At 33.3% G+C, this 24772-nt stretch overlaps 2 protein-coding genes across 2 annotated transcripts in view; both read left to right on the top strand.

The window, feature by feature from the left end:
* The window catches only part of LOC148945452 (innexin unc-9-like), a 329914-nt gene that overhangs the window by 23293 nt on the left and 281849 nt on the right, over window positions 1-24772 (top strand). The window lies entirely within an intron of this gene.
* Window positions 10717-24772, top strand: part of LOC148945453 (opsin, ultraviolet-sensitive-like) — a 66187-nt gene continuing 52131 nt past the window's right edge. Inside the window, exons 1-2 of the mRNA XM_089099391.1 lie at window positions 10717-10861; window positions 21069-21199. Coding sequence (XP_088955517.1) covers window positions 10749-10861; window positions 21069-21199 — 244 coding nt within the window. The 5' untranslated portion in view covers window positions 10717-10748. The remainder of the gene's footprint in view (window positions 10862-21068; window positions 21200-24772) is intronic.

Raw genomic sequence — 24772 nt, 5'->3', positions numbered from 1 at the left:
AATGAACCAAATAATACCAAAGATGAAAATCATATTGAGTCTGTTGATGAGACACCAGTAAAAATTGTGTATGACTATAAATGGAATAGTTAATATTCTAATGATTACGAACTAAGAGAAGACAATAGCTACAATATCAAGAGAGAACACGGTGAACTATTCTATGGAACAGATTCAAAATGTCCAAAGCTAATCATTGATATTAATAATGTATCTTAATATATTTTGTATTAACATTCTACATAGCATTATTTCATTAAAAATATATTATGCATTACATTGTTACGTGTTCATTATTTTTAGAGTAAGCTAGCGTATCAAACCTTTAGAATGTCTATTAAAACATCGGAGATTTAAGAAAAGGACTTTGCATACATCTATTGTCAGACACATGGGATAACATCGACATAATCCAGGTATCAGAATGAAGAAATTCCTTATCAACATCCGTTGTTGGATATGTCATTATGTCATTATGAAAATGTTTTAGGTAAGTAGGTAAGTAAGTAATTAAGTAAGTAAGTAAGTAACAAAATATTTTTGGAATTCAACTCTTGTATACACAATACAGGAATTTAAGTCAGGAAATCATCAAAAAAAAATTGAACAAATTTTTTATTATCATTCTTTATGGATTGAAGTCGCTTCCTAGACAGTCCATACAGCAATTTCACAAAATCTAAGTACCAGATTGATTACATTCTATATCGACATCCATTTTTCAGATACATGGGGATGAAATTGACAAAATCTAAGTGTTAGAGTGAATAAATTTTATTTATCAACATCTTTTGTCAGATACATCAAATAAAATTGACATAATCTAAGTGCCAGAGTGAATAATTTATTTTTTATCAACATTTTTTTTCAGTTACAGCAATTATAAATAACAAAATCAAAATATCAGAGTGAATAAATGCTTTTTTCAGTATCCTTTGTCGGATATTTTTAATAAAATATGCAAGGTAGACCTAGATTTATTTCATTTTTCAAGGTTAATTTAGGTGAGGTTACGGGCGCGCACGTAAGCCTCACCTAAATTAACCTTAAAAAATGAAATAAATCTAGGTCGACTTTGCATATTTTATTCAAAATATTCGACGCAGGATGCTGAAAAAAGCATTTATTCACTCTGATATTTAGATTTGTTATTTTTAATTGCTGAAACTGAAAAAAGATGTTGATAAAAATAAATTATTCACACTGACACTTAGACTCTGTCAATTTCATTCGATGTATCTAACAAGAGATGTCGATAAATAAAATTTATTTACTCTAACACTTAGATTTTGGCAATTTCATCCCCATGTATCCGAAAAATGGATGTCGATATAGAATGTAATCAATCTGATACTTAGATTTTGTGAAATTGTTGTATTGACTGTCTAGGAAGCGACTTCAATCGATAAATAATCATAATAAGGAATTTGTTAAATTTTTTATTTTCATAATTTCCTGAATTAAATTTCTGTATTGCGCATCCAAGAGGTGACTTCAAGAAAGAGTTTGTTACTTACTTACCTACTTAATTACTTACTTACCTACTTACTTAAAACATTTTCATAATGGCTTAAAGACATATCCAACAACGGATATTGATAAAGAATTTATTCATTCTGATAGCTAGATTTTGTCAATGCTATCCCATGTGTCTGACAATAGATGTATGCAAATTCCTTTACTTACATCTCCGATGTTTTAATAGACATTCTACACGTTTGATATGCTAGCTTACTCTAAAAATAATGAACACATAACAAGGTAATGCATAATATATTTTTAATGAGATAATGCTGTGTAGAATATTAATAAAAATATATATTATGATACATTATTAATATCAATGATTAGCTTTGGACAGTTTGAATCTGTTCCATAAAATAGTTCACCATGTTCTCTCTTGATATTGTAGCTATTGTCTTCTCTTAGTTCGTAATAATTAGAATAATCATTATTCCATTTAGAGTCATACACAATTTTTAATGGTGTCTCATCAACAGACTCAATATGAATTTCATCTTTGGTATTATTTGGTTCATTGACTGTTTGATCAATGGCAGTAACGTTTGCTGGTGCTTTGTTTTTCATCGATTCATCTTTATTTTCCATAGTGATATTTTCTGACAATGCCCTTTTTATTTTTCTGGCAATTTCACTGTCTATTATCACATTATTTTTACATAGGTAACAGTTTCGGCACGTAGACAAGATATGGTTTATGATATTACTAGAAGAGTATGCCTTTCTTTTTTTAACCTTCCGTTGAAAACTAATACCCGAAAGCTGACGGTAGGATGTATGAGTGGGTTATTTGTCGCTTGAAGCAGTAGCAAGAATTTGTCTTCTATCATCTATGATTATTTTATTGTTGGTATTCTCTTTGAGCGCAATCATCACTGGAGATCTCAATCTTGCATATCCATCAACATAAGAGTTGAATTTTTTCGTTATTCCAAAGAAATTTAATTCCTTACTGTCATGACAATGGCTGCATACATTTCCAATAGTGCTACCACTTGTACTTGTTTCATAGTTTAAATACTTCTCCTTGTCAGCATTCAATGCTACAATAACCTTGTTATGTGAACACACTTTATTAAAATGCTCCATCTTCACTTTTTTTTAAAGATATGATTTATGTGTTTATCGTTCCACTGCGTAAAAAATACTTATTTAATACATGCAATAGACTAGGTAGTGTCAATAACCTGATCATAGAATACCAATGGGTAAGCCACATCGTATCTCTGACCAATAATAGAGTACAATTGTTAGAGCCGTAGGTATATTTTGTCTTTTTAAGATACGTACAAAAAAAAGATAAAAAATAAATAAAGTTGAATAATTTCGAAGTTTTAAAAAAATAGTCTGTTTTTATGGAAAAAATATTGAATCAGAATCATCAGTCCTCATCATTATGAGTATCCAAAACTGGACTTAAGTTTCACATTTGAACTAGAGATATGTATTTTCAATAATTTTCTTACAAGAAACTAGATTTTACGGTCAAAAACCCTTATTAGCTCAGATTTTACAGAAATAGTTTTATTTTTCGATTCAAAAATAGACTTAAGTTTCATATTTGAACCAGGGAATTGTATTTTCCATAATTTTCTTATAAAAAAGCAAATGAATTGTATTTTCCATAATTTTCTTACAAGAAACTAGAGTTTACAGTCTAAAACTCTTATTTAACTCAGATTTTATAGAAATGGTTTTATTTTTCGATCCATAACTGGACTCAAGTTTCAGCCTATGAGCCAGATGAATGGTATTTTCCATAATTTTCTTACAAAAAACTAGAGTTTACGGTCAAAAACCGTTATTAGCTCAGATTTTACAGGAATAGTTTATTTTTCGATCCAAAAATAGAATTAAGTTTCAGATTTGAACCAGAGAATTATATTTTCCATAATTTTCTTACAAAAAACTAGAGTTTAAGGTCAAAAACCCTTTTTAGCTAAGATTTTACGGAAATAATTTTATTTTTCGATCCATAACTAGACTTAAGTTTCAGATTTGAACCAACGAATTGTATTTTCCATAATTTTCTTACAAAAAAAAACTAGAGTTTACGGTCAAAAAACCCTTATTAGCTCAGATTTTACAGAAATAGTTTTATTTTACGATCCAAAAATAGACTAAAGTTTCAGATTTCGACCAGACAATTGTATTTTCCATAATTTTCGTACAAAAAACTAGAGTTTACGGTCAAAAACCATTATTAGCTCAGATTTTACAGAAATTGTTTTATTTTTCGATCCATAAATAGACTTAAGTTTCAGATTATGAACCAGACGAATTGTATTTTCCATAATTTTCTTACAAAAAAACTAGAGTTTACGGTCAAAAATCCCTTTTTTAGCTCGGATTTTATAGAAATAGTTTTATTTTTCGATCCAAAAATAGACTAAAGTTTCAGATTTGAACCAGACAATTGTATTTTCCTTAATTTTCTTACAAAAAACTAGAGTTTACGGTCAAAAACCATTATTAGCTCAGATTTTACAGAAATAGTTTATTTTTCGATCCAAAAATAGAATTAAGTTTCAGATTTGAGCCAGAGAATTGTATTTTCCATAATTTGCGTCACAAAAAACTAGAGTTTACGTGCAAAAAACCCTTATTAGCTCAGATTTTACAGAAATAGTTTATTTTTCGATCCATAACTGGACTTAATTTTCACCTATGAGCCAACGAATTGTATTTTCCATAATTTGCTTACAAAAAAAACTAGAGTTTACGGTCAAAAACCCTTTATTAGCTCAGATTTTACAGAAATAGTTTTATTTTTCGATCCAAAAATAGACTAAAGTTTCAGATTTGCACCAGAGAATTGTATTTTCCATAATTTTCTTACAAAAAACTAGAGTTTACTGCAAAAAACCCTTATTAGCTCAGATTTTATAGAAATAGTTTATTTTTCGATCCATAACTGGACTTAATTTTCACCTTTGAGCCAACGAATTGTATTTTCCATAATTTTCTTACAAAAAACTAGAGATTTACGGCCAAAAACCACTTATTAGCTCAGATTTTACAGAAATAGTTAATAAATTAAGTTTCAGATTTGAACCAGAGAATTGTATTTTCCATAATTTTCTTACAAAAATAGAGTTTACGGTCAAATACCCTTATTAACTCAGATTTATAGAAATAGTTTTATTTTTCAATCCAAAAAAGACTAAAGTTTCAGATTTGAACCACAGAATTGTATTTTCCATAATTTTCTTGCAAAAAACTAGAGTTTACGGCCAAAAACCCTTATTAGCTCAGATTTTACACAAATAGTTTATTGACCTAATCTCAGAATGTAACTTTGACAAGGTAAAGCACAACAAATCACTACTGAAATATTCGAACTCTTGCATTTCAACGACAGAAATTCAAAATGAACTTCGAAAATCAAGAGAATGTAACTGTGACAAGGTAAAGCACAACAAGTCACTACTGAAATATTCCAACTCTTGCATTTCAACGAAAGAAATCCAAAATGAACTTCGGAAAAATCAAGAGAATGTAACTGTGACAAGGTAAAGCACAATAAGTCACTACTGAAATATTCCAACTCCTGCATTTCAATGAAAGAAATCCAAAATGAACTTTGAAAAATCATGAGAATGTAGCTGTGACAAGGTAAACCACGACAGGACACTACTGAAATATTCCAATTCTTAAACTTCGCGAAAGAAATTCAAAATGAACTTTGAAAAATTAAGAGAATGTAACTGTGACAAGGTAAAGCACAACAAAACACTACTGAAATATTCCAACTCTTGCATTTCAATGAAAGAAATTCAAAATGAACTATGAAAAGCAACAGAATGTAACTGTGACAAGGTAAAAGCACAACAAAACACCACTGAAATATTCCAACTCTTGCATTTTACGACAGAAATTCAAAATGAACTTCGAAAAATCAAGAGAATGTAACTGTGACAAGGTAAAGCGCAACAAGTCACTACCGAAATATTCCAACTCTTGCATTTTATGACAGAAATTTAAAATGAACTTCGAAAAATCAAGAGAATGTAACTGTGACAAGGTAAAGCACAACAAATCACTACTGAAATATTCCAACTCTTGCATTTCACGACAGAAATTCAAAATGAACTTTGAAAAATCATGAGAATGTAGCTGTGACAAGGTAAACCACGACAAGACACTACTGAAATATTCCAATTCTTGCATTTCACGAAAGAAATTCAAAAATGAACTTTGAAAAATTAAGAGAATGTAACTGTGACAAGGTAAAGCACAACAAAACACTAGTGAAATATTCCAACTCTTGCATTTCAATGAAAGAAATTCAAAATGAACTATGAAAATCAATAGAATGTAACTATGACAAGTTAAACCACAACAAAACACTACTGAAATATTCAAACTTTTGCTTTTCACGACAGAAATTAAAAATGAACTTTGAAAAATCAAGAGACTGTAACTGTGACAAGGTAAAGCACAACAAGTGACTACTGAAATATTCCAGCTCTTGCATTTCACGACGGAAATTCTAAATGAACTTTGAAAAATCAAGAGAATATACCTGTGACAAGGTAAACCACGACAATACACTACTGAAATATTCCAATTCTTGCACTTTGCGAAAGAAATTCAAAATGAACTTTGAAAAATCATGAGAATGTAACTGTGACAAGGTAAAGCACAACAAAACACTACTGAAATATTCCAACTCTTGCATTTCGATGAAAGAAATTCAAACTGAACTATAGAAATCAACAGAATGTAACTGTGACAAGGTAAAGCACAACAAAACACTACTGAAATATTCCAACTCTTGCATTTTACGAGAGAAATTCAAAATGAACTTCGAAAAATCAAGAGAGTGTAACTGTGACAAGGTAAAGCACAACAAGTCACTACTGAAATATTCCAACTCTTGTATCTTAAGACAGAAATTCAAAATGAATTTCGAAAAATCAAGAGAATGTAACTGTGACAAGGTAAAGCACAACATGTCACTACTGAAATATTCCAACTCTTGCATTTCACGACAGAAATTCAAAATGAACTTCGAAAAATCATGAGAATGTAGCTGTGACAAGAAAAAGCACAACAAGTCACTACTGAAATATTCCAACTCTTGCATTTCAACGAAAAAAATTCAAAATGAACTTTGAAAAATTAAGAGAATGTAACTATGACAAGGTAAAGCCCAACAAAACACTACTGAAATATTCCAACTCTTGCATTTCAATGAAGGAAATTCAAAATGAACTTTCTGAGTATTTTTGGTTTTTCCTTCCAAAATTGACCCTCCCCCTCCCCTGCCCTCAGAAATGGGTGAACGAAGGGCCTCTGAGCCTTCCCCTTAAGGCAGATCCTTTTTATTTTCGATACTGAGTATTTTTGGTTTTTCCTCCAAAATTGACTCCCCCTCTCCCCTGCCCTCAGAAATGGCGGAAGGAGGGGCCTCTGAGCCTTCCCCTTGAAGCAGATCCCATATATTTTCGATTCTGAGTATTTTTGGTTTTCCCTCCAAAATTGACTCCCCCTCCCCCCTGCCCTCATAAATGGAGGAAGGAGGGGTCTCTGAGCCTTGCCCTTGAGGCAGATCCCCTTTATTTTCGATTCTGAGCATTTTTGGTTTTCCCTCCAAAATTGACCCTCCCCCCTCCCCTGCCCTCAGAAACTGGGGAACGAAGGGCCTCCGAGGCATGGCCTTGAGGCAGATCCCATTTATTTTCGATTCTGAGCATTTTTGGTTTTCCTCCAAAATTGACCCTCCCCCCCCCTCTCCTGCCCTCAGAAATGGGGGAAGGATGGGCCTCTGAGCCTTGCCCTTGAGGCAGATCCCGTTTATTTTCGATTCTGAGTATTTTTGGTTTTCCCTCCAAAATTGACTCTCCCCCCCGCTCCTCTGCCCTCAGAAAAGGGGGAATGAAGGACCTCTGAGCCTTCCCCTTGAGGCAGATCCCATTTATTTTCGATTCTGAGTATTTTTGATTTTCCCTCCAAAATTGACACATCGTAGAGGTAAAGCTAGGTCAACTCACAATATCATTCTATCGTCGTTAGTCATTTTCATAGACTGATGTTGTTTCAAATTTATAAAAAATTACCTGAGTTAACAACCCCTTCGGGGCTACCTTAAATGTTAATCAGTTTAATCCTCTTTTTTTTCCCACCTTCATACAATCACTAATTAGTGTCATTCACACTCCTATTATTCAAAACATTAATTAATATCGTTCATAGTGTCCAATTTGCGAATTCCTTATCCCTTTTTGCAAAAATGTCAAATACTCACTCTCTTTGAAAAACTAAACCAGACTATACCCACCAAACCAGATTGTACCCACCAAACCAGACTATACCCACCAGAAACCTGTCTGGTACAGGGGCCTTGGCAAAATGGTACCTCTTACTCTACTCCTATGGGCCACTTTGGTTTCACCATTATACTAACTACACGTTTTAGCATAACTCCAATTCAAGCACGCCGTAAATGGTTTACTTTAACTTTCGAAACCTGGTGGGTGAAAATGTGAGAGTTTTTTGGAGCGGCCAGGGTCTAACTTGATGTCTTAAGTAAAATCAATTGAAAACTCTTATATAATTTGTATCAAACGTGGTGCCAAATATCTCCCTTTAAGTATACAACTGGATAAGGGCTGAGATAAAAGATACAAAAAAGGATAAAGATCATCCAGAGCCATTGCTGGCATAGGGCATAGGGCGTCGAATCGACGTTTCAGTTGCTGGATCTTTTTTCAGAAACAAGTAGCAAGCTTGTCCCCCAACCTTGCTGCGGTAGAATGAAGAAGGATTGTTAATAATGAAACGGTACGACTCTAGTCCACTCTTCATAGGGATTGAAGATCCTTTTCAGACTCTATCTCAAACAAGGGCTAACACACCTACCTTTCTACTAAATTAGTATTGCGAGGGTTGGAAGGGGCCTTTGACCCAATTTGTGGCTCCAATAACAAATGTCAAAAACATACGAGTATTTCATTAAAAAAAAAGGTTTAACATGCCCATCTTTCTGCTAGAAAACGATCCCAATGGACAAAGAAAAAGCAGGTATCCGCGTTGTTATGCAAAATAGGATTTGCTTGTTTTTCAAGAGAGATGACTTTAAAATCGTGTTTAAGAGTTTTTGGCAGTGGCGATTTCAGCGGTGTACATTTCAATTACATTCGAGTTGCTTTTTGAAGAGTTTCCAGCTCTTTTTCCAAACACTCGAAACTTGATCATAGGTTCAATTAAATATGATTAATTACTGTTCAATTTAATATGGAAAAAAATTATCTTATCTAATTCAGTGCTAATTAAGACAAATTTTCTTACAAGACAATTTCATTGGAGATGCCTTTAAAAAATTTCATTTACCATGGGCTGCAGCTTGTTTATTACGTTTTTGCATTTACTGCTGAAAACGTGATTGCAGCTACTAGGTTGCAGCAGTTACTATTACAGATTCCAAGAACAAGCAATGTTGAATTTTTTATTGGCTGTGAGATTAGATTCTGTACTCAATGCAACGTCAAATGATATCATGATTTAACTTATTGTTCCTTTAAGTTTGAGCAATGATCTTCATTCTGTCACAGCAGCTTCTTTTTTTTATTTTATAGTACAATAGCATGAGAAAGCGACCAATTTCTGTGTTAGAGCAAGCACTAAAACTTTCAGTCTGCCAAAGTAAACCCTCTTATGGTCATCTATGACCTATGGTTCGATACGATCATCCCTGAGAAACTTAAAATAAGGAAAAGGAGACACAACATTCATACTACCAATGCTAAAATCTGATTTTCGTTGGTCTTCAAGATGGAGGACTGCAAGCCTCATGTTGGGAAATATAGACAATGACACATTCGTAGCTGTAAATATAATCAACGTAGCAAAAAGCAACATCAATATCAGCTCAATCATTATCAAGGTCGTCGTTCTTGTCATGTTTGAGTCGACATTATTCCAAAAGAAATCTAATAAAGACAATTATAACTATGGAAAAAAATTATCTTATCTAATTCAGTGCTAATTAAGACAAATTTTCTTACAAGACAATTTCATTGGAGGTGCCTTTAAAAAATTTCATTTACCATGGGCTGCAGCTTGTTTATTACGTTTTTGCATTTACTGCTGAAAACGTGCAATGCACAAGGACACAAAGCAAATTTACTGCAATGCACAAAGGACAGTTTGGAAACATACAGAATTCTCCTCGAAAATAAAATTCCGACTTTTTCATAGTAACGCCATCTCTCTACTGGTGTTCGAATGTAAATCTTTGGTGTTAACTGGGCAGCTATAAGGATGAATTCAGCAGTTTGAGACAAATGTCGCAAACAGATTTATGGTATGCACTGAAACAACAAAATCAATGACGTTTCTCTTCGCGAAAAGAATAAATAGTGACTCACGATCTACAAAATCACCAGTAACTGATGGCATTTTAAGTTCATATGGCGTGGGTTGCCATCCTCACTATGTATAGCTCTAGTATCCCTGGTGCCAAGAGACGTGTTTGAATGGGACTAAAGTTCAGAAGATGACTGGAGAAGGATGCTGTATTATTAAAAGTGTCCTTAAGAGGTATTTGATATATATATGATTCGAGCCGTCAAAATGAAAAGGCGCTGTTGTCACCTTTTGAACCAGCTGGCGTGGGAAGCCTTAATTGTAATCAAGCTACTGAATATTGCGCATTAATTAGAATATAGAAAATGTATTTATATTCTTCTTTTTTAAAGTCTAAATATAACTTATTGACACAAACAAAAGAAAAAAGAGCATCGATTTAGGAAATACTTTATTTTATTTTATCATCCTTTTTTTTTATCATTCTTATTTATAGTATTTTGAACCTAAAAAATAATTTATAAGCTGAAAGTAAATGTATGAAAACTTGCTTAATTAAAACAAGTAGCTTCTGCTGTTCTGTCACACTTCATGTCATTTTATTTTACCTGAATTGTGATAATTTTAAGAAAGCCCTCCCCCCCCAAAAAAACCTCATTACCTGTAAGGAGATTGTAATTACATCAAACAGGTAATTCCCCTATAAATAAGTTTGCCTCTAAAACTTGAGGCGCAGGTACTAATTGTGGAAAGTCCTTTAAGATAGTCCAATTTAGTCTCTTTTTTCCTTAGTTCATTCTGGATCAGACAGGATGAATAACATAACCGATAAGTTTATTTCACTTTACCCAGTCGATGACTGGGAGGAACTGGGTCTGTTTTCAAGGAATGACTTGGGAATAATAAACCAGCATTGGATGACGTTTCCACCACCAAGACCGGGCCAACATTTAGTTTTGGCATTAGTTTATTTCTTGATTACTTTGGTAGGGGTTGGAAGTAACCTTATCGTTATCTTGCTTATGACGAGGTAAGATTTAAATGCTCTAATTTTCATAAATCCTCTAAATGATATCGGGTGAAATCCCAGGACAATTTTAGAATGGAAATTTTGTCTTGAAAAATTTTGCTGGTTTAATGAGATCAAATCGTTCTAAAAATATTTTTGTTGAAAAAAAATATTTTTAAGGTAAAAGTGGCTACTACTAATAGGATATAGTAGGGATATAGGGTACCCCCTTTTCTCCAACCTGTTTCCAATGGCAGACCCACAGGTATTGAAATCTTTACATAACCCTTAAATTTTGTTTTTATGACAGAAAGGTTTGCTCCAACTAGCTTCGAACTTGGTAAAATCATAATGTAATACAGATATCAGATGAAGATTTGCTAGAAATATTCCAGAGAAATTGCTTAATGATTGTTATGGGTTCCCAGCTAACTGGCAGTATTTCAAAAAATAGAAAATACGCGAAGTATGGCTCAAAACTACTCTACTGGGCTGTAATGAAAGAAAGGCTGAGGTGGCTTGTATACGCTTTTCAGATGTAGAAAGACAGATTGCCGAGGATTTTTTCTTCTGGCAAACCATCTAGGGCTAAACGGAAAGCAGGTCGTCCTCGTCTGGGGTGGGAAGACGTCATAAAGAAAGATTTAAAGGAAATGGGAACTTCCTGGGAGGTTGTAAAGAGGGAGGCTTTGAATAAATTTGGATGGAGGAGGAGCGTGCGTAGCCGTGTTGACCTCAGGCGGCTTGGTGCTGCAGTGAGTTGCTAGCAGTAGTAGTAGTAGTATCAGATAGTAGAAATATGCATAAGAACTCTCAGTGAAGTTACAGTTAAACTTAAAAGGAACACAAATTATCTTACACTTGAGAGGAGATACAAACCCCTTAATTACTGAAGTTTGAAAAGGGATTTAGAGTAATTTTTGTTCGTTTAAATTTTAAATTCCACTCTTTGCTTTTACTTAAAAAAGCTTAGTTTTAAAATTTAATTGTTATTTTGCTTTAATATAATTCCAGAATTATCCTAAATATTCAGGGGGCAGGGGGTCTGCCAAACTTTCCATATCTTCTCTTCTTTAATTTTAGTTATCTTTCTTACAATAACACTTGGATAATGAGGGTTCATTTCGCTGTACTATAACGCATCAAAATAAAAATATTCTGAACATGATGGACGCTTTGGCCCCCATCAGATGCTCTTTTTTCGTATGTTGAAGTTTTGACACCAATACTTTTACATCTAAAAACTATTTTTCATTTCCACTTAAACAGTAAGAACATTCAATCCCCCACCCTCTCCTTCAGGACGTATACTGCACACTTAGTCCAAATATACTACTCCACATGAAGGAAATTAGATCCTAAATCCTCGTCAATTTGATTTTGAAAGTTTCAGGGAAGGTTTGGAAATTTTGGCCATAAAAATCCATATTTTGAGGTTTTAGATACCTCCCCTCCCCTTCTTTTTGCAAGGAAAGATTCATTTGCCTCTTCCCTAATAGCTAATGCACAACCATGTAACACGGTAAGGGTTTTAGTATAGTAGGCCAAAGTATAAAATCGTAACGATTCATTTGAATAAATTACAGATATGTTGAGGGCCATTTTCTCTGGCATGGAAGTATGGCCTTTGGAATCAGAGGCATAATAATTTGCTCTCCTATAGTTCTAAATTGACTAGATATTTTACAATTTTGCAAGATTGCGCTTTGGCTCTATTCGTGTCAGAACATTTGTTTTCTTGCACAAAATGGTGGTAAATGGCATTTTCCTCGGTGCAATTTCTTTTTATATTTAAATAACACTAAACCTAGATGTTTCTGTTTGACTCAGCCCTATTTTGATATTCTTCAACTCCTGGTTTGATACAATCTCCCCTAAAAAGAAACAATAATCATCTATCCGTTTCAATCTGTCTCTGGAACGATATGAAAATTCATATTTTGGCGGATTGGAACTGCAATTACTATTGTGGAGTTGTTATTGGAGTTGCCATTAATATGAAAACTTCTTTTCATAATTGTGTCTCACCATATTCTGCTCTTTCTTCAGAAAATGCCTGGATATACCCCTAAGCTTCAGGCAAAAGGTAGCTAAATTTGTTTTTTTGTTTTTTTTTTGAAAATCGTTTTGGAACCAACTGTTGTTGCAAAATAAGAACAGAAAAAAAAACAGCCACACTTGTTGAATTTCAGCATGTAACTGTCAATTTTGCGCTTTTCCCATTTCCAAAATTCATTCTTGTAAAAATAAACTTTAATGAGAAAATTTAAACTACTGATATATTTGGTATCAGCATATAAGACATTTGCTTTTGTTATATACATTGTTATCAAAATTTCATTTTGAAGGAAAGTAGCTTCTCAAGATGTCGTATCCCGACTATCATAGAAGAAAATACAAAGTCTGGATATTCTGACAACAAATAAATCCAAAACGGTTATTTGAATCTCATGCTTCCAAAATTAACTACTAGATCAGACTGACAGACAAAGAAGGAGCGAAAACAAGAGTAAATAAAAGTCAAAACGAAAATTAAGTAATATTAGGTTTGAACACCCTTTGCGTAACCTTTGGCTTTAACGAAGTGGTTCCGAGGACTTTAGCTGCATTCTAGGCCAACTTTCTGTATTTAAGGTTAACACCGCTAAAATTTCTATTCATAAAATCCTTTAAGCCTTCAAGTTAGGGAGGAAAAAGGATGGCCTAAAAACTTGTTGTACCGCAAGCCTATTCATATAAGTTTTAGTTACAGAGCCTAGGAGTTTTCAGGCTTTGTTAAGTAATTTTTCTTAGGAGAGTGGGAAGGGGTAGATATATAAACTTCTAAAAACCTTCCAGGAGCCTATGTTGGGCCAAGCGTCAATTTTTTGGAATCTTCGTTAACCTACATTTAGGTCAAACCTCTAAAGCATGGGATCTGGAGAAGTCTTATTCTTATCCCTTATTATTACTCTCCTTTTCAAGTGACGAGAATTTAGTCAGCCTTTAGAGTTTGGTGTTTTAATTTCAATTACTTTTTGGGATTTTACTTTTTTAAGCGAAGTACTCCGTCGGCCAACTAAGGGAACAAAAAGAAGCACAAACTCAATTGGAAATTTAAATATCGTTCAAAATAAGTAATCTCAGTTATCATCCAAGGCTTTCGTAATTCTAACTAAGTTGCTGAACTTACTATTCTGGAAAACACGGTTCGTTGCTCACCAAATAATTCCTATTCTATAGACCTTCTATAGAGATGAATCTGAGGGTGTAAGTAATATATTGTCTTTTAAAAAGGGAAAGTAATGCACAGTGGGAAATTAATTAATGAAGGGTGGCCAACAAATCCTCTTACATTTACGAAGCAGTTGCAACTCATCATTATGCCAATGAACGAGGAAACACAAGTACCAAACATATATACATAGACATTAAATTGCAGCATTAAAACACAAGCAGACCAGGGGTGGTTATAGAGCAAACAACAAAAGTACGAAAAACAATAGGGAAATCTTTTTGCAAGATAGTGGAGATAATTTGAATGAATATTTTGGCCCTATGTCAAAGGGCCGTCCTCAGAAAGACAAAAATATATGAAAGAAAAAAGACTCACAACAATATGCGACCAATAAAACCAAAAATTAAAAATTTTTCAAAGCAGTCAAAGTTTTCAAACCTTACTTCAGCGAAGTTCAACCAGGAACGATAAAAAGTAAGGTAAAACAAGGCGATTTATAGAGCAAAACCTTGGGGGAAGTCCAATGTGACGCGGGCACCAATGAACAAAATCCTGAGATGTGACAAAGGCGTCAATAATTGACCGAGTTGTCAAATTTATTCAAAACAAAAGAAAGAAAAAACAGGATAAGAGGGCACCAGCAAAAAATTCTGGGGGCCCGGCTCCCCCTTGGATCCACCATTGAAGCAGCCCTTTAATTTCGAACACTCTACTTATGAACAATCAGAAATTTCGAAAATTTCAAAATTTCGAAAATTTAACTTTTGAAACATTTTTATCGACAATAAATATAATTACTTCCATGAAGGATGTTGCTCGAACTACATTCTCAAAAACTAATATTTATGCGAATCAAACTGTCTCAAGAACAAAGGGAGATAAAAAAAGAAGATCATTGTCTGCTACAATAATCTTCACCAAGAATTGAAAGGAAACGATGCTGTTCAATGTACTCCTGAAAATTATTTAAAGAAAACACTTGAAAGCACTTAAACATAATTTGTTACCAATAATATATATTCCAATATATATATAAATATATATATTCCTGAGATTAGTGTTCGAATGTCGAAATTTTTTAAAGTAAAGGGAAGTTAAACACATGCACCATGAAATTAATTTTAAAATATTTAATTCTTAGCATATATATATTTATATATATATATATATATATATATATATATATATATATATATATATATATATATATATATATATATATATATATATATATATATATATATATATATATATATATATATATATATATATATATATATATATATATATATATATATATATATATATATATATATATATATATATATATATATATATATATATATATATATATATATATATATATATATATATATATATATATATATATATATATATATATATATATATATATATATATATATATATATAATATATATATATGCTACGAATTAAATATTTTAAAATTAATTTCATGGTGCATGTGTTTTAACTTCCCTTTACTTTAAAAAATTTCGACATTCGAACACTAATCTCAGGAAACACTTTTGCTCGAGAGCAAAGGACCTGAAAAGTACGCCTGAAAGTCTGAATAAATACGCGTTTCGGTAAAGAGGCCACATCACAACAATATATATAACAATTAATATGCCAGTGGCTGAAAACTTCATATTTTTTGTTAACGAACAATTTTAAATTGGGCCAACACTGCCCTAACCAAGCCGTTAAACCTACATTTATTTTCCCCCTAAAAAAGTCTTAGCCAGTATTCCGTTTCTGATGGGATAACAAACATTTTGGAGGGGGACATAACAATAGAAAAGTTCTTCTTATTTTAATAGGAAAAACGGTCAAAAATAAAAAAATTATATGCTATTTCGTAAATATTGGGGCGAGGAAGGGTTGAGTCTCTATATACCACTTTGAATATGGATTCGCAGTTTACCTTCGGAGATAGGTAAGCAAGACAGTGTTTCTGAGAGGGGAATAATTTTACAAGAGGAGGGGGGACGAGACATTCGAAACCCTACCAGTAATTGGTTAATTAAATTTAATCATAAGAAATTATTATGAAGATTGTAAAATTTTGTTCGGAAGCTTAACCCTTCAGCCACAGAGAAACTGAAGATTCGTAAAAAAAATTTTGAGTAAAAACTACCTTTCGCTATTTTTAATGCTTTAATAAATCTTAAAAAATAAGATTTTTATAAGAAGTGGAGTCACTTATCTCTACAATTTCTGTGTCAGTCTTTAAAATTGTGTATTGTGTTAAAGGCACAGGGCTATTTTTCTCTCGAGAAAAAAGGTAAAATTGGATTGGTTTGCAAAAGCACCTCATAAAAATGGAACTAAAGAACGCTTTTTAAAACGGAAGTATAAAACAGTACTCTTTCACTTTCTTTTTGCTGCGGCCAAATTGGATATTCTGTTTGCCAAGCATACATCATGTTGCTCAGCTTACAATTAGTAGCTCCCTATCTGAATAGTAATTTCAGTTTATACTTATTTCTAGTACCTAAATTTACTTTGGTGCATTTTCAAAACCCTTTTAGTCTCATCTATTTTTTTATCTCTGTCTATAAATGACATGAATAGTCTTCTGAAAGCATTAACTAAAAAATAATCTTTTTGAAAAAAGCACTTTTTCAAAGACAAACAAATAGTTAAATTAAACCAGAGACGAGTAGAAATAAAGTCATACTAGTTTGAACTTAAATGAACGGCTATAACCACCAATAAATTATTAAGACCCCAAAAAAACACTAATTACAACAAATAATCAAGTCAAACTTAAAACTAACAGAAATTAAAACAACCAGGCGTAGGGCTAATGCCTTATAAACCTCTGAAATGCCAGAGCACCAATGAACTTTACTGAAAACAAATTTTATTTCAAGCAGTGCCTTTTATTGTCATAATATCAAAAATAATATAACCAAAAAACTGTGGTATTTGTCCAACTTTATTTAATACAAATTAACTGAACTTGCAATATTATTTTGCTTTCTTTGGGTCAATCAGACAAAATATTGTTCCACTGACAATATATTTTTCCCTATCTAGCAATTAATTTCAGTTTATACTTATTTACAGCACCTGAATTTTCTTCGGTGTATTGCCAGGACAGCATTTAGTCTACTAAAAACAAAAATATCCCTTTTTTATTAAATGCCATTAATAGTCTTGAGACAGTAAAGTGGTAACACAACTCCTGGATATTTTGTTTAGATTGTGTCGGTTGATGTGTCGTTAGTACCATAGACTATATATAATCTCTAGAAATAATTGGATTAAAGGACAGTGTTTTCCTTTTTATTAGAAAGTTGGATACATAATAGCAGGATTTAACACAATCTAAATTTGTTTCTATTTTCTTTCGAATAGGGTGAAAATGAGAAAGAAAGAAGTATTTATGTTCTTTAAGGATTAGGGCCTATTTCAATGAACTGCTTTTTAGCATTGGGGCAGTAACAATTTTTTTGTAATTTGTGTTGTTTTTCAGTGTTACTAAAATTAGTTTATCTGCTTATTGAATATTTCAGGAAAAATACCTTTCAGTTGTTAAACATTTGTAAATAATCTAATGCCCAGGCAACATTGTCAATAAAATTAAAATTAGGCACGACCACAGTGCCACAGTGCCAATTACCACAGTGCCACAGTGCCAATTATGTACGCCATTTCTAGTTTCTCGAGCTGAATATTGTCCAATATTCAGCATAAAATTCTTGATTGTCCAATCTAAGTCGAGACTCAGGGATCATTTTTTGAAGCTAGAAAAAAATAGGAGCCTGGAGCAGCAATTTTTCTATCTTTAACAGAAGTCTGAAATAAATAAAAATACGGAGTAATAGTAGAGAATAGTTGGAAACAAATATTTATTGTTTACTGCATACTTTTTTAACTAAGTTTTTGCAGCTTTAATTTTCAAAAACCCCATATCATTCAAGTGACTGTGATCAGATGTGATTGATAATTTGACAGATGTGACTGTGGTGTGACTCGGCATAAGCTATCAAAATGATCCATGTAAATGGGGAGAGAACACGACTCTGCTTCACTCCTGATTTAACACGAAATGAACTACTTACCTTATTTCCTACCTTAATCACAGTGGTGTTAGCATCAAATAGTTCGTGGTAACGAACTGTAAGTATGGAGTGACCCGGCTCAATAGTAACCGAAACTCTAAAAAACGTAATAGTAAACAAAATTCTAAAATACCAATAGATACATCAAATGAATTGGATTTCTATGCTGATTTCAAATATATAAGTTTCATCAACTTTAGTCTTACCCATCACAAGCTACGCACCTGAGAAAATTATCCTTATTTAAAAAAAAGGAAGAAACACCCCCTAAGAGTCATAGAATTTTAATAAAAATCACGCCATCAGATTCAGCTTATCAGACAACCTTACTGTAGAGGTTTCAAACTCCTATCTATAAAAATGTGGAATTTTTGATTTTCTTGCCAGAAGATAGATCACGGATACGTGTTCATTTTTTTTCAGGAATGATGGTATCGACCCAGTGGTCCTAGAATATCGCAAGAAGGCTCATTGAATGAAAATTAAAGGTTCTAGTGTCCTTTTTAAGTGACCAAAAAATCGGAGGGCAACTAGGCACCCTCCCACGCAAATGTTTTTCCCACGTCACCAGATCAAAACTTTGAGATAGCCATTTTCTTCAGCATAGTCGAAAAGTCTAATAACTATGTCTTTGATGATGACTTAATCCCCCATAGTCCTCGGGGGAAGGGCTGCAAGTTATGAACTTCGCCCATTGTTTACATATGGTATTGGTTATTGAGAAGTACACAGACATTTCCAGGGAGATTTTTTCTGGTGGGGTGGGGGAGAGGGTTTGGAGGAGAGTGGAGGGTTCTGAGGAGGGGGTTGCGTAGGAGGCTCTTTCCCTGGAGAAATTTTCTTGGGGGAAGATACTTTTTCCAAGAAGTGGGTGCCAGATTTCCCAGCATTATTTAAAAAACGATCAGAAATTAAATTTTAAAAAACGCGTATTTTCAACAGAAAGTAAGGAGTAACATTAAAACTTAAAATGAACAGATATTGTTACGTATAGGAGGGAGTCCGCCTCCTCGTCAAAACCTCGCTCTTTAGGCTAAAGTTTCTTATTACTTTCAAAAGAGCTACTAATTCTAATTAAACGGCCATTGTGATTCAAGGGTCTTTCTTAAAGAATTGGAACAAAATTCAAACTTCAGCGTAAAGAGCGAGGTATCGACGAGGAGGCGAACTACCTCATATACGTAATAATTTCTGTTCATTTTAAGTTTTTATTTTTTTCCTTAGTTTCAATTGAAAAATCTTTTTTTTTTATTTAATTGTGCATAGCACCAATCACTTTAATGGATTTTTCTGGTATTCCATACAAGGATAAGACCTTTGCTAAAACTCTTCTATCAGCTGAATTGAGCACTTGCTCATAATCAATAAAACTGAGGACTAAAGGTGTCTGATGACTCAGGCACTTCTCAGTTATCAAACAGTTCGTGGTAACGAACTGTGGGTAAGGAGCGACCCGGCTCAATAGTAATCGAAACTTTAAAAACCGGCATTTTGAGACCCATAGATACATCAATAGAATTAGATTTTTATGCTGATTTCAAACATATAGGTTTCATTAAGTTTAGTTTTACTCATCAAAAGTTACTCGCCTGAGAAAATTTACTTTATATTCGAAAAAAGGGGGAACCCCCTCCCCCCAAAAAAAACGTCATAGAACTTTAATGAATCTGTCACACAACTTTATTTTTTAAAACAATAAAAAACTTTAGCGTAAAGAGCGAGGTATTGGGGAGGGAGAGTCCCTTTCATATACGGAATAATTTCTATTCGTTTTAAGTTTTAATGTCACTCCTTACTTTCAGTTAAAAAAAACTTGTATTTTTATTTAATTAATCTAAGAGTGAAAATTTGGACGATATATCCTCAAATCTTTCTAAAACCACACTGTTCATCTCTTTAAAACTTTGTCTACAGCATCTCTAATTCTAAAAAGTATCATACTATTGAATTATAATGGATTTACTGTTTTTACTAGATAAATTGACGGTGTTTGTATAGTATTTTCCCTATCTCCTGTAATCTTTATCCCCGAAGAGTCATTAACGCGAAATGCATCAATTTAGTCTCTTTACATGATCTTACAATTTAGTCTGATTTAGTCTCTTTACATTATCTGATCCCTTCTCAGGGGGCCTCAGAGGAGAGAACTAAGAGCTATAGAAGTGCTGACTTTGCTGTACATCATTAGCTACTATTAGACCAGAAAAGTACTTTTATATCCCAGAAAATATTAGGGATATTTGTCAGATACGAGTTCATTAAATTCTTTGTCTAAAGCGAAAAAAAGTACTTTGTTAAGTGTCAAGTGTCACACATCTCCAACTTGATAATAGCAAACCTTGTATACGAGATTTCCCATCCCAAGAAACTATGGGAAAATTACTGGAAAATTATTCCAATAGTTTTATGGAAAATTATTATGGGAAATGCAAATTTATGGGAATTTATGCAAATTTATGAGAAAATTATTCACTTTTCGTCGTAAAATTAAAAATTTGAGCTCTCAGTGAGCTTTCTACAATACAGGTGATTTAAGAAAAGGAGGTTAAGATTTTTTCCCTAAGGTTTTTAAAAGTAATCATTCATATCAGGGGGTTTTTCTTTTGTCTCCACCAATACAGAGGCAAGCCCATTCTTTTCCCAACAAATGAAAATTTGGTTTTGTTTAAATCTAAGGCTAATGAAATACCATTTCAGAACTATAATACAATAAATTAAAACTATAAACCTTCTAATTATATAAGCCTAAGGTCTCGAAAATTTTGGCACCGAAGCTAGTCCTCTGAACAATTTTGAAATTACTTTTGTAGACAATTTTTTAGTATTCAGATCGTTGTTTCTAATCCTTATATATTCAAGTTCAGATTATAAATAAGCTCCGAGTTGTCCAAACAACAATTTTTCTTCTTTTTTTTTACAGAAAGAAACATTTGTTGACACCTCCTAACATACTTGTCCTGAACTTATCCATAAGTGACATGTTTATGGCCATGAAATCTCCAATATTTATTGTAAATAGTCTATGGAATGGACCAGTTCTTGGAGAAATTGGTAAGTAAGAAAAATTAAATAGAAAACCTTAATTCTCATGAGAAGTAGGTAAGCAATATTTATTTTAAAAAAAAAAAAAAAAACGTGATTACAGCAGTAACCTATCATGAGCTCCGACGAGAACACATGTGCTGCCATCTACAATTTAGTCTAACGCTGACAGGCTATAATTTATTCAAGGATTATCGATCCAGTAACGGGTCAATGACCCCTTTTTCAAGGTCGATTTATTTGTTGTTTCCAAGTGTATTGTCTCCGGAGTGAAGTTTGCACATGCGCATTGACGATGGGGAAGAGATGTATTGATCTAGGACTCGAAGGGGAGAGGATTTTCGATAAATTGATTGCGTAATCGAAGGGGAGAGGATTTCTGAGAAATTGATTGCATAATCGAAGGGGAGAGGATTTCTGAGAAATTGATTGCGTAACCAAGGGGGAAGTGGATTTCTGAGAAATTGATTGCGTAACCGACTAGGACAAGTGAATTTCTGAGAAATTGATTTACATAATCGGTGGGGAATGTATTGATTCGATAACGGGAAACAGGATCACGTGTCTCCTTCTGGGCCAATCAGGGAGTTGGTTACATATTAGCAGGAGAGGATTGCAGAGAATATAAGGAAAGTATTTTTTGTTTAGTTTTTATTAGTGTGTGAATAGAATTCAAAGGAGCGAGAACAGTTTGACTTTATTCATTTGGATGTATTTGTGCTGATGATGAGTGGAATGTTTACCCTATTAGAATTTGATAGTGGAGTTAGCAGCAATAATACAAGAGTACCAAACATTGCGGTGGAAATCACAAGAGGATCACGGCTTTTTCTGGAATGGGATGAAGTATATGCAAGATATATGATATCCTTGAGCAAATTTAAAATGGAGGATCAATTATGTTTTGCTGCAAAAGTTGATATAGCGCATGTGAATAGACTTCAATGTGCTTTAAGTGCATTAGTGAAACATATCGAAGACAATAAACTGTATCGCTAATTGTACTTGTCTACTATTATTGTTGTAATTATCCAATAAAATTGTTTCGAAATCGAAAATGTTCCCTTTCTTTTTGTTGTTAGAATGTTAGGCTAACGAATCATGGTCAGTCTAATGTCAGCAGTCAGAGTCAAAGGATTGAAAAATGAATAAATTTGAGAAAGATAGAATTAGATTGAAGCTGGTGTTTATGGAAAAATATTTGATTTTGGATGATAATTTTCTCGAGTTATCTCTTCAACGCAGGATATTCTCTCGGGGAACACTTGACAATATAAAGGGGACTGATTCACCCCCATTAGACTATTGTATGAAGCTTTGTCGCTGGACTCAAATGCTTATACTCAATTTATTGATATATTAATTGGAACAAAGCAGAATAATATCGTGGATATACTTTTGAAATATTGCCATAGATTCAATGTAGATGGCTCCCCCACCATTCAAAAGAGGTGACGTCACAGAATTACTCCTCTCCCATTCCTCCACTTTGAATTTATCCGTCAGCAGGGACGATCAGTTTCGTTTTAGCTGTGAGAGAGTTGACATCGGAAACCAAAAAATGTTCTATACATGTCCACTATGCATGTACACTCTTGGCAGTTGGACTCAATGTGAGAATTGTACAATTATTGATGACTATAATGAAAAGTGTAAATTATTTAATCCTTGTAAATTACATAGAGGATATGCAGTACACATTAAAGGATGTAATTCATGTCTTGAAGAGATTTGTGACTCTCACCCTAGAGAACATCTGTGCTCCAATTGTCACTATGACAAATGTGATCAGTGGGAGAATACTTACCCCGCTATGATTGGAAAGAATCCCAAACGTGATTTTAGTTTATTTCTACGAGATTGGTATCGTCATGGATTTAAATTATTCGGGGAGGAAGAATCTGGTCTACGATTCAACCGTTGGGGTAAGAAAACAATTTGGCTTCCACGTCATCGTTGTGACGACACTGCCTATTATGACTATAAACCAAGTGATTTTTATTTGGCAGTTACCGAATGTGATTCACCATTTGAAAACACTGTATGTGATATTGCTTCAAATAGACAGATTGAAACCCGTGAATTTCATAATATGAAAGTAAATAGTATCATTGACTATACAAAGAGATATGACAAGAGTGAAGCTATATTATACTGTAGAAAATGTGACCCTGACTTTGCAGTCAATCAAGATCAATATACAGTGAATCCAAATGATTTACCGGCATTAGTGGTTTACGACAGTTGCCTATACACCAAAGAAGAAGAAGAAATCTAAAGTGAATATTTAAAGATATTGTTGTATATATACATTTTATTAATAAACAAATTCACAAACATTTTATAAGCACTTTACTCTTAGGGTACTGAAATTTATATTATACAGGTCTGAGAGGATATCTTCCACTAGAAAGTCGTTCAGACGTGGATTGTCTACATAAGATCCTGCACTCTCCTCCGATTTTGAATAATAGTTTTCCCACTGCTCTCAATATAGTTGCTGATGTGGGGTGTGTAGAATGTATAGGGTAGACCAAGAGGATCCAAAAAATTCAATCGTCTTCATTGTTTGAAAGATGCACAGCCAATGACCCGTCAGCACAGTCGACGGACTGCTATTAACAATAATTAAGGTATTGTTGCCACTTTGAATTTTTCCAAGAAAGTCTGAGGGCAGACAATAGGATTTGTACTGGGACATGTAGGGATCCATATTAAATACATTGATTATTTGACTGGTGTTCATGGTGCCAAGTCTAGTAGAACACTGCCTTCGGGAGGGATTTCCCAATTGGTTTCATATTGATTTAGTGTGATTAGTGCAATACTCTCAGCCAATGGGTCGGCAAATGTACACTCTAAACGCACAGTCCCAATTAGTACTATAATCATATTCTGTGTGCCAGACCAATCCAGTACAATGATACCATGTGTTTTAGCAAACATATCTTCGGTTATACCATTTTCAAATAGTTGGGAAACATTATATAGGGTTTGCATGGTCAACTCATACAATGTTTTATAGGATTTATCAAAAGATAGATTGTAGAGTGGGATGCCGTTTACTTTGCAGAGAAGAGAAAAAAGTCAAAATATTTCAAATTTATGTGGACTTCCAGTCCACGATCCTATTGCACTAGCGCTTTTTGCAAATGCCAAAGTGAGTTTTGATGGAATTTCACCATTGATAAAGGATGAGTCGGTGAAGGTGCGTGACCCCATTGCAATATGACGTTGATTGGTGATTGTATGAGGAACAAGTAGTTTAATATTATTTCCACAGACTCTCAGTTTTTCCACTGCCAAAGCAGCAGAACTCATAAGTTGTTGTTTGCGTACATGAAGTATTGCCGAGGTGAGGGAGAGAGTCACATCGGGATTGGCAGCAGGTTCTTTTCTCAATATGAAATTGGATGGTGCAAGTGTTAATTTTGTATCCACTTTAACATTGGGTGATAGCCATTGGGATATATTAAATATCTTATGATATATTTTTCCAACTAGATGTAATTCACTAGTTGTAGCATTTTTAAGTGCATCTGTACTATCAGTATTAGTAATATATTCATATCCATTGGAGGT

The sequence above is a fragment of the Artemia sp. Qi Xiang Cuo genome, chromosome 13 (assembly GCF_049724085.1).
Source record: "Artemia sp. Qi Xiang Cuo chromosome 13, ASM4972408v1, whole genome shotgun sequence".
NCBI classification, from domain to species: Eukaryota; Metazoa; Arthropoda; class Branchiopoda; order Anostraca; family Artemiidae; genus Artemia; species Artemia sp. Qi Xiang Cuo.
This window is presented reverse-complemented; position numbering and strand designations above follow the sequence as displayed.